This window comes from Patagioenas fasciata, chromosome 7 (genome assembly GCF_037038585.1).
Source record: "Patagioenas fasciata isolate bPatFas1 chromosome 7, bPatFas1.hap1, whole genome shotgun sequence".
NCBI lineage: Eukaryota > Metazoa > Chordata > Aves > Columbiformes > Columbidae > Patagioenas > Patagioenas fasciata.
The window spans coordinates 12,047,906-12,059,729 of NC_092526.1; the positions used below are offsets into that span (position 1 = coordinate 12,047,906).

Sequence of the window (11,824 nt, forward strand, 5' to 3'; positions counted from 1 at the left end):
AGTAACTAATTAGAGAAGCAGTAAGTATAGAACAGTTCTAGACCGAGAGGCTGGGGAAGCCAATGCAGGAGACACAGTGAATACAATCTGAAGAGCTGTCAGCATTTTGGTTTTGACAAGCATAGCAGTGGCTGAGCATTCTGTAAAAATGCCTTTTATATTGATTTTAACCCTTTTTAAGAAGTTGGCTTAAATTTCCAATTTCAAAGTCTTGCTTTAGAAACCAGCACCCAAAGTCCTCAGCTTTTGGCAGATATTGTTTGTCCCTTCACCAACACATGCTTGGGGGCAAGGAAAAAAGCCTTTTCTTTAGAGGTTGGTTAGCCTTAAGGTGAGAACTGGGGAGCCTGGCTAAGCTGCATTCCTGCACGCTGAGACTAACGGGGAAATTCTGCTCTTTCCTTGGCCTGCAGCTCTCCGGCGATGACAAGAGTCGCGCTGAAGATTGTGACCCCTGTCATCATCACCGTCTTTGTCCTGGCGCTGTACTTGCACGCCCAGCAAGTGGAATCCACTGCAAGGCTTGATTTCCTCTGGAAACTCCAGGTTAGTAGGGATTTGCTGTGTTGGAGGAATGCACAGTCGTCAGTGTTAAAACTATGGAGCTATTCACTACGGAGTTGAGGAGTGTTATAAAGTGCCTTTGAATGTAATCTGGATCTGGCATATAACTGAGCATACTAGTAATGCTCTACTTTGCATACTCAGTGCTCTTCATCCTGGTTATTTACTTTAACCCCTTGTTTCCTTGTAAATGGTCCTTGGATGGTCCCCACAATAAAGGGCTATAGATTTGAAGATCCAGGTTAATGAGTTTGGACACAACTGAGTTTGTCACTGTTGCAAGAACCTGTAATATAACACGGCCTGTAAATATAAGAAGCTCATATTCACTGCTGAATTGATTCCCAGAGTTCAGGGAGCTTTAGTTTGCTCTGTTCAGGGGTGTGAAAGGTTCACATTTGCATTTTCATTCGCTTTCTTGTTAAGCAGTGGGAACTGGCTTGACATCCAACCTTCATTCACCCCTAGGCAGCAGTACTGGAGAGCCAACACATTACAGATAATGCCGCGCTTTGCTCCTGTCCCTGGATTCAGCGTTAGTGTTTTCACTGCTTGTGCCCGCGAGCGATGTTGGGGCATTGTATGTGATTCTCAAGCAAGCAGAACTGCAGGGTTTTTGTAGATTTTTTGCCTTCTGGATGACAGGACATTCTAATAACAGGTCACAGTGGTTTGAGTAGGAAGCACTGAGGAAGCACCAATTAATTAAAGCTCCGTGAGAAGCAGATAAAACATTGTTATCCTCATTTATAAATGGTAAAACAATGGAAGGGATAAGCCAACTTGCCTGTTCTAGGTCTGGTCTCAGCTGGCCAGAGCATTTGTTTCCCAGGCAGAGCCAAGTGTTCTTCGTGTTCTGCCTGGACATACCACCTTCTAAAGGGTCTTTCTCCGTTTAACTTTTTACAGTTTCAAATGTCCCATTTCAGAAGCCAGGAAAGTCATAAGTGCTTTGCAAGTATTGCTTGTGCCTTTACCAGCACGTGCTCAAGGGATGTGTGGGGGGGTTATCCCTTCTCCCCTCACATCACTGTCTCTCCCTCCTAAACCAGGCCACTGAAGAGAAAGAAGAAATGGAGGAGCTGCAGGCCTATAACAGACGCCTCCTCCACAACATTTTACCAAAGGATGTGGCAGCCCATTTCTTGGCTCAGGAGCGGCGAAATGATGAACTCTACTACCAGTCCTGCGAGTGCGTGGCTGTCATGTTCGCCTCCATAAGCAACTTCTCAGAGTTTTACGTGGAGCTGGAGGCCAACAACGAAGGGGTGGAGTGTCTGAGACTGCTCAACGAGATCATTGCTGATTTTGATGAAGTAAGTCGCAGAAAATCTGGGTGGACAGAGTGAACTGAATGAATGAGTTTATTTGGGCTTTGCTGAACTTCTGAAGGAAGGTGGCTGTTGAATCCTTGCGCCATGGTCCATTTCTCCTTGCTCAAGAAGTCCTGAATATATTTTTTCTCACATTAAAAATCCCTTTTATTCCCTTGTCACTCCTCCAAATAACCAATCCCCTTTCTCCCTGTGTATGTGTCAAGGTTCATTTGCATCTTGTGCTCTCTTGTGAAACAGATAATAAGTGAAGACCAATTTCGGCAGCTGGAGAAGATCAAGACCATCGGCAGCACATATATGGCTGCATCAGGCCTCAATGACTCCACTTACGACAAGGAAGGGAAGACACATATCAAAGCTCTGGCTGATTTTGCCATGAGGTTAATGGACCAAATGAAACACATTAATGAACATTCATTCAACAACTTCCAGATGAAGATAGGTAATGTCTCTGTGTGTACAGGATTGGTGTCTCTGACCTGGGGGTTTTATGGAGAGTAAAACTACAGGTGTTTCCTTTGCTGTGCAGTGATGTTAATTGTCTGTTAATTTGGTGACAACAAAAATAACCTCTTTGGCCTCTCTGAAACATCAGGGCAGTTTTGTTAGGGCAGCAGCATGATTACTGAAGCTCCCTGGAGAATTAGGAGCAGTTGGGCAACCAACCTTGGCACAGAGAAGCTCCTATCACAGCACAGTCTCACGTGGTGCTTGAGCCTGTGCTCTTGTTGCCTGTGATGTGTTTCCTGCCCACACTGCCTGGGGTCCCAGGCTCTGCCAGTCTTGTACATTAAATTGTCTTTCAAGCCAAGGAATAAAAAGAGGCAGAAAACTAGAAGGAGAAAAAATATGAAATGTCGAGTGTGGTGTTTGTTCTGGACGGGCATCGGGCTGCTGCCTTGCCGCAGCCTGACATCGCAGCAGCGGTGTGCTGACTGCCAAGTGAACAGCTTGCTTGGCAGCCAGATGGCAAATAAGCCAAACCTTATCCTGTTCTCTGGTACTGGAAAGTAGCTCTGGATCGAGCCAATCCAGCCTATGCTGCTAGTCAGACAGTCATAATGAATCAAAGAAGCCAACTTTTCTTTAAAAGTTTCTTCCCCCATCATTTGGCTGTAGCTGTACATGTCAGGGTGAAGCACAGCTAGAACCAATGAACCTTAGGATGTTTTTTATTGTCTGAAAAATAACTTGCCTCAAGCTTCATGTGGTTCATGCATGATGGATCTGAGCACTGTGGGATTTCTCCTCTCCTTCCAGGCCTCAATATTGGTCCCGTTGTAGCTGGGGTGATAGGAGCACGCAAACCCCAGTATGACATATGGGGCAACACGGTGAATGTAGCCAGCCGGATGGACAGCACAGGGGTGCCCGACCGCATTCAGGTAAGGAATTCACTGGAAAAATTACGCTGCCAGCCCTGTGCCACTTACAGGTTTTGAAACTTAAATAGAATTGCAATTTTGGTTTAATTTTATTCCTTTATGCCATACATTTAGAGTTCTGAAAGAAAAGCCAGCTGGGGATTGATACTAGTAGCATCAAGTTTTGCCTTTTAATTTTGACCACTTCTGCAACCATAGGTCAAAAACTTGCAGTTTAGTTCTAGGTGGAATTGTTAGGCTGAGTTTCCATCCCGGGGTGCCTCACTGGGCTGTGAGCACCGTCCTGCTGTGATGCTCGCTCACTCATTCTGCCGGCTTCACTGTTCAGCTCTCTGCAACTGTAGGCTTTTTTATTTTCCAAGGACTCAATTCAGATATGTATTGCTGTAATTCACTTCCCTGTTCGCAATGCCATACACATTGTGATGCCAGCAAGGACCCAGGCATCAGCGGGATGGGATTTAACTAAAGGACAGCTAACGGATTAATGGAAACTGTCTTGTAATCAAACAACTTCTTGGCCTTCCGCCAGTCACCTTTCTAGTGATTTGATTCCCCTGTCCTGCTTTTGCTGAGCCATTGTCCATAGTAGCAGATTGTTGTTCCTTGGGAAAGTACTAAAGGGATGTAAAAATAGCCTAACTATGTGAAATCCAAGAGGGGAAGCCGTGCTGTTTCTTTCCAATTAAGCTGTCAGTCAGCTGGATCAATATTTATCAAACACCCTTTAAACTTTCCTACAAGACAACCTGTGAACAGTTTTTATTCTAGTTAAGCAACTCAGCAGAGCAATGTTACAGCAACAGGAAGCCAGAAGTGCCAATATTTAAAGCCATCTGAAAAAGCGTGAGAAAATACATAAAGTAAATGAATACCTCAGGAAACCTGGTCTTTAAACTTCTGTTATTCTGCAGTACAAATGATTATTTTTTTAATGGCATCTGTCCAGAGAATTTGGATGCTCACTATGTTATTCCATTTATTTGGTCTTTTTCATTGCCAGCTACCTTCTCCTCCATAAAAACAAACCCTTGAATAACTGCTTTAAATTACAGATCCACTGTGTGATTTTTCTAGCCTTTTGCAAGGACTTCTAAATTATTTTAACCAGTTTTCCGACCATCATGCCGGTGATATAGTGAACGCATCTGAGTATCTTGAACTGCCAGGTGCAGTTTTTAAACATTTTTTTCTCCTGTGACCACCTTGAAAAATGTGGTTCACCCCCAGTTGTCTACTGCGTGTGACTTCTGTATTCTCTCAGTTTCTAAAGACCCTGTGTGTTCTGCAACTAGTGCCCAGCTTTCAGTGGTTGATATGCGAATGTCGACTTAGAAATAAAATAGGTGATCCTGCTTTAGTTTTGTCTGTGGATTACTCCGAAAGTGAATGAAAAGACTGTGTGAAGGCATGACAAGCATATGCTTACTCTAGTTTAATTCTGCAGGTAACCACAGACATGTACCAGGTTTTAGCAGCCAACAACTATAAGCTGGAATATCGAGGCGTCATTAAGGTCAAAGGCAAAGGAGAAATGACCACCTACTTTCTAAATGAAGGGCCCCCGATCAGTTAGCACCAACCGCAGGGTCACCCAAAGATGGAGTTTGCGTTACACGATTGTGAATCTGGGAAGAATCACATTTTGGCGGTGAAGCTGAACATGCAGCACAGCTGAAACTTCATAGCGTGACTCTAGAGCTGGTATCAGCAAACTCTTTGGCCAACCATCATGAAAGGCAATCAAAAGAATCCACCTCGGAGTTGTTCCTGGCTGAGTGCTCAATCGACCAAAGACGTGTACTACAGAGTCCACAGAAAAGACATGAATTTGGGATTTATAAAAAAAGGCTGCTACCACAGGATGATATAAGAAACTATTTAAGTATTTATTGACGCAACACAACATTTACTTGGTTGAAGGAATGTATGATTCACTACAAAGCATTGGTTTGGAATGGATTTGCACTCCCATAATGTTTCCATCCCATACTGCCAGCTATTTGAAGTGTACCACTGTGTTTTTATTAGCTGTTTTGAATGGGCTTTCAAACTTGACACCCACTGTTGCAGCACACAAAAAGGCCTTTTCTGAGGGTATTGATAACGTTTCAGCGTGAAAAGAAAGACATTCTAGCCCTGGCCCCTTCTTTTCCCTTCTTCTGCGTGGCTAAATGACTGCTCTGCTGAGTGGGGCTGCCACATCTGCTGACGGGGAAGATCGGCTGAAAGGAAGATGGCTCTACAATCCTATTTATTAAAAAGTCTTCTGTGCTCTCCTTTGGTATATATCAGTTTACATAGGAAAGACTAGATGTAAACAAGAGACACTTTGTGGGGGGAACTCCCCTGAAATTTGTCGTGTTTTGGTTTATTTTTTACTTTGTAATATTGAAAACATGGAGATCTAACAGATATACCAAATTCTATATTTTGTAAATTATATATAAATGAGGTGGCAGGCTGTCCACACCAAGGTGTGGTGGGAGTTGTAAATAACCTGTAGACTTTTGTGTAACTTTTTTGTGCATAATACTCTGAACACAGACTTGGCAGTTTTCAGATTATCATTATACAATCAACCGACAACAAACAGGTGAGTTTCCAGGCTGAATCAGATGCATTTACAAATGAAAATCCAGAAAATCTACAACCCCAAAGAAGAGGAAAAAACAAACCGCGGTAGTCCCACGGTTGCTCCATGCAGCATTCAAGCAGAAGGTGGCAGCTTAACAAATGGAAACAGGACCTTTGAGTTTTAGCTACTGAGATGGTATCAGTTGAACATGTTAGAATGTGCTTTAAGCAAATCTTCTAACTGTAACAGGAGCTCTTATAAGAAGAGGGGGAAAAAAAAAACCAAACATAAACTCATTTGAACTTTTCTCTAAAACAATGATTTTTTCATAGATGGTGTTAATAGAATCCTGTTGGTATGAGAGGTGTCTGATACTGTACTGCCATTTGATATTACAAGGAACCATGTACTGCAGCATCAAGTTGACTTTCCTGTAGTTGGCACTTACATAAACTGTCTCAGATTTTCAATTTTCAGGAATTAGCTGATCTTCAAAAAAAAAAGCTTATGATGGCAAACGTGTATCTTAGGTGGTCAACCTTAAACTTCAGTGCCATTGACATTGTGTTCGACATCTTTATCACTAGTGGGGGGGTTTATGAATGGTTCGCTGTTATCATTTATGTACCTTTTTTAACTATTACAGAAAAAATCCCTCAATATTTTATTAAAGAAAAATAGAATTTTAAAAAAAAGCTATATTTTTTATATTCTATGAGGGAAGAGTTTTGATATTGAATTTGGCTAGCACTAAAAATGACTCCACTCTTCACATTTAATAAAGTTCTTTTCACTCTTCTCAGGGCAGAATTATTGTAGTATTAACAGCTTAATGATTGCACTATGGCGGTGGTGAGTTATTTTTTCCTGCTCAACAATGAGAATAAGTGATAATCCATGGGCCTGTCTTAATTAATTTGCCTTATTGCTAAGCATAACCCAAGCATTAAGCCATTTAAACTTGAGCTTAAATGGCATCGCCCCTTTCCTTCCTCCTTCCACTAGGAAACATCTCTGAAAAGTATAGTATATTGACTTCTGTAAAACTGCCAAGTCTGCCCTTGTACTATACTTTTGCTCCTCTACATCTTTCCTGGTTTGCAAAGTATTTAAGTTGCATCACACTGTTGCACCTTTCTCCCCCTCCTCCACCTTCCATCCATTTTTACCCCTTCACCAAGTTTCATTACCTTCATGCCATCCACTCGGTTTTTTGGGTTTGCTTTCTGCTTTATGAAAGTCTGCAGTCTTCTTAACTTTTGATTCATCTTATGAAGTTGTGTTGTTAATGAAATTTCAAGTCCCCAGTATCTCTAGCTGTGATTGTTGACAGTGTGTCATGATCATTTCAAGGGGTATTCACACACTCTACTCTGGATCTTGCAAAAATGGATACAGTTATGATTTCCCATGGAAATTGAAATCTATTTAAGTAATTTAACTATATTAAACACTGTTTCACTGGTAAAGTGTCTCCGTTTTATTTTAGCTGCATCTGGCTAGTGAAGAGATCAGGCGTAAGCCACGTGGGAGATACCGAGTTTGCACATAGAAACATCCAAGCCTTGACTAGCGCTGGGTGGATGGATGGGTGACCATTGGGACCACCCTGGCACTACGCAATCCCCAGTTACAGATCCTCGAGGCCTCATTTGCACAGTGACATCCTCTGGGTCCCTCTTCTGCACCCACTTGCCTTGAAATGTTGGTCTCAGGAGAGCTGACAAAGCCTCGTTGTGGCACTATGGTTAAATATGTTGGTAAAGCTGAATAGCTAAAAATAAATTAGTATTTGTTTCTATACTATTTAAAATACACTTTTTTAAAAAACAAAAACGTACCTTTGCCAAACAATTCCGCAGGTACCTCAGTACTTGTCCTCTCAAGGACACGTGGCAGGAGGCAGCAGGGTTGGCCAATGCAACGTTTTCAGTGTTCACAGGTAAAAGTAAATGCTACGTAAAGTTACACCAATTAACAGAAGCCTGAAGTGTAACTGACAAACGAAAAGCTCCAGCTTTAAACTCTTTTTAGTTCAGGAGACACTGCACAGACAACAATTAACTAAATGACTTACACTCTGGTATTTGGTAGGAGGGATTTTTGTAAGGGTACTGAGAACAGAGTGCTGCAGTAAAAAAAAAAAAAAAAAGCCATGAAGTACTTAAAACACTGGTGTTTAAAAGAGAGGGGGAAGAACCATTTAAGGCTTTAGATGTTCTACATAATCATACAAACAGCAAGGTAGGTGGTTTTCTAAATTATCTGGAGAAGGTTATTCCCAGGGGGAGATAAACCAGTAGCCTCCAATGCTGTGCCCTCTCATTTAATTTGCTGTACACACTGACTGGCTGAACTATTTCCCTTAAATGCACCTTCTTCCCATCCAGAAAGCATTTTGATGCATTTTATGGCATTTAGCCACTTTCCCTCAACACAAGGCTGGCTACATCAATCATCTGCCTGCACATAATGATACATTTGGGATGTACCAAATTCCTTACCTGTGTGTCCTGCACTGCCAATATCCCCAGCCTTGCTGTCGGTGCATTTCACAACATCCATGGACAAATATCTGGCCAAAAGCTTTGCCTAGTGGTAAATATTTTCACTCTGTTCAGCATCCTGACTGCTCCTCAGGGCAGTTTGGGGGCTGGTGGGGTGAGACAGCTTGGGATGCAGCCTGAAAAAGGTTGCTAAAAAGAAGCTAAACTAAGCTGAAAAAAAAAAACAAAAAAAAAAACAAACAACAAACACCTCAGTTTCCATTCCCTTGACCCTCTGTCACAGGTGTTTCAATTGAAGGAGCCAGAAGAACCTGGGCAGGATCGGCCAGGACTGAGAACACAGACTTGCAGGTGGGCTGGGGGACAGCAGCAGCACCACATTTCTGCCATCTGGCAGCCAGGCAGCTTACTCTAAAAAGCAGGCATATTCATTTTCATTTCTGTCCCTGAGTGCCTCCTAGTCCCTGCCTGTCCTGCTCCCCCGGCCCTTTGCTGTGGTGCTGGTGCCAGCAGTGGGTGGGAATGACAGCAGCACGGTGAGAGCTCAGTGGTAACGATCACGCAGCACAGCACATGCACCATTTGAATCAAAAACCCCCCAGAAGAACAGCTAGAGAGAGCGAGCTTCACCTGGAAGCACCTGGCCCCAGAGATCTTTACACCCAGGAGTTCAGACATAAATAACTATTGCCATCTACTGGAAACGAACTTACATAGCCTTCACCAGGCGATGTTACAACTGCTCCCAAGTTTCTATCATCTTCTAGTTCTCTGCTAGTTTCGATACAGCTAAAAAAATCAATCCAAGTAACACACGCATATATTCCCCTGCACAAGGCTGCATTCTTTTCTACACCTCTCTCTCTCTCTCTGTCTAGATACGTTCTTACACATCTAGGCACACACACATGCATCAGTCTGCCTCGAAGCACTGTGAACAAAGGGGTCTACACATCTTCCAGGGTCTGAGAAGTTATTTCTTAGCAAAATCTTGACAATTCATAAATGAGACAAGTTCTTATCCCCACCTATTGGCTGAGACACTGAATACAGGAGAGCAGACCACTATGAAAAACCTCAGATACTAAAACAAAAATATACAAGGAAGAACATGATTAAATCTCTAGAAGCGCAAATAGGGGACTCTGAGGTAACTAAACCTCAAACAGCATTAAATACACCTTGTGGAAGGCAGTCAAACTTCTGGCCATCCCTTCCCGAAAACAGCAACACTGTATTTAAATAAAAATATGCTATTGTGGGTGCTGGATGGTCCCATTCAAAACTTAAAGTGGGCTTACTTTATAAACACAGCATGAAGTGAGCTCTGCTTCTGCTAAATCCCACAGGAAAATCAACCAAGCCCTGTGCAATTCAAACTCAAATAACACATGATGTTCAAGAGAGTAGCCATCATCTTTCCTACGTTCAATAACTCAAGTATCATCATCTGGTAAAATCAGCAGGAAAGCACCTACTACTTCTCTGAATGCTGAGTTTGTATAAGCAAATGGGAAATCCTGGGAAATTTCAGTAAATTTTGACTTTCAACTTGGCCCAGAGTATCTTCTTTCTCAACTCACACAAAATTTCAGCAAGTTCTAATATTATAGTCAAACAAAAGTAGTATGTTCAAAAGCCATGTTTTTAGCACCTTCTAATATCATGTAATGAAGAACAATCATGCTCATTAACTTTTCATTGTGAAATGGGATTATTATTATCAAAAGCAGACAAACAGAATCCCAACTGTCTTCTACTATGCTGAGAGTTGCATTTGTTCATTACACCTGCTAATCAGCAATTAGTTTAACACCAGCATAACTGGAATGGAATAATTGTTCCAGATGCTATGACAAAGGAAGTTTTCATTCCTTAAAAATGCATCTTTAGGAATAGGAGGAAGAGAAGGAGTCACAGAGAAAACAAGATTCTCTGCCAATATCTAAACTGAATAAATGATGCAACAGAAAATTCTTCATGTGCACGACAGCCTGTGTTAAAAACTAGACAGTACTTCAGGCAATCATAATAGCTTCCCCGCCTACCAATGGAGCTGAGGTGAAAATAAAGGTATAACGACTCTTCTAGATTCTATACACAAGATAAAACCTGTTTTCATATTTAAAACATGAAGAGCTACATTTTTCGACCATTGACTTGAACTGCTAAGGGACTGCTTTTCACCTTTTCTGGTGTCCAGAGTTCAGAAAGGTGCATTGAACCCTAACACAAGCAAACTGCTCAGTGCTAAACAAAGGCTGTGTTCTGTTCTTCTGGATTTTAAAGTATTCATAGTGTAAACATTTCCCAAAATTCTTGTATGCTTCAATCCAGTCCTCTTGTTTATCTTTTGCCCATTGTCTAGATTGCCAAAACAAAAGCAGAGCACGTTCATGAATACATTGTTCTCAATTTGGGGTGGGAAGAGAATAAACCGCAAAGCACATCACCTCCAACACCAACCTTTGCAGCTGCACAACAAGGTACTTCCACGGTCTTGATCTCAGACATCTGTGTGAGAAACACATCATGAACACAACACATACTGCTCCTGATCACTCTGGATTACAATTTCGTTGTCCAATTCTTCTTGATTCTATCAAGTGTAATTTTCTTGACTAAGACCATCTCTTTAAAAGAAAAGAAAGTGTCCAGCTCCTTTCTTCTTGCTCATAATCTGACACTAAATAACTTACTGAAACACATAACATTTTGGTATGAAGTGCCCAGACATTCACCTGCAGCAACTCTTCATAGCACAGCAAAGCTCTGCCAAGCCCCAAATCCAACAACACAAGCAGCATGGCAACCTCCCTGCCATTAAAGCTTGCTTTTTTCTCCCCTTGATTTTTCCCCAGCATTTCAGTGAACCCTTAACATTATTCCAGGTCACATATAAAAATCTATCTATATCTATCTATTTGTACAATACAAAACATCATAAATAACTGACAGATAATTGTAAAAAAAACGGTGTCACTGCTGGTGGTACTATATGGGTGCTATTCTAGTTTCTAAGTATTTGGGGTTTGCTAGTTGATCCACAACATCAAGAGTATACAACGGTTCTCTCAAACACAAATCTAGATCAAGGAGGTTCTATCACAGCACAGGAACACACGACCCATAACACCACATGAATAAACAAAATCCCTGGTCTTTTAATCTTCAAGCTAGTCAGACTGATTTATTATTTTCCTGTCACCAGTTGTTTATCTCAGGTTTGAACTATTTATTCATCCGTTTCTAAAAGTATATAAAAGGAACAACAGACCAACAAGTACAAGTCGCTCCATCTACTCACCAATCCATTTCCTTTCAGGCTTTGCAGAGTTCAACCAGAGGAAGCGTGCACAAATCCTGGGTTAAGTGGCAGGACCTTCTGAGTAATTACTAAAAAGAAAACCTGTCCACATAGATCACTTTCAAAGGATAATTAAAAGGAAACAA

General features: G+C 41.7%; 1 protein-coding gene across 2 annotated transcripts in view; it reads left to right on the forward strand.

The window, feature by feature from the left end:
- ADCY5 (adenylate cyclase 5) overlaps positions 1-7,333 on the forward strand; it is a 210,858-nt gene extending 203,525 nt beyond the window's left edge. For both annotated transcript variants that reach the window (XM_071810813.1, XM_065840449.2), the window contains 5 exons: positions 414-546; positions 1,617-1,880; positions 2,139-2,343; positions 3,162-3,286; positions 4,734-7,333. In XM_071810813.1, coding sequence (XP_071666914.1) covers positions 414-546; positions 1,617-1,880; positions 2,139-2,343; positions 3,162-3,286; positions 4,734-4,862 — 856 coding nt within the window. In that variant the 3' untranslated portion in view covers positions 4,863-7,333. The remainder of the gene's footprint in view (positions 1-413; positions 547-1,616; positions 1,881-2,138; positions 2,344-3,161; positions 3,287-4,733) is intronic.
- The last annotated feature ends 4,491 nt before the right edge of the window (positions 7,334-11,824 follow it).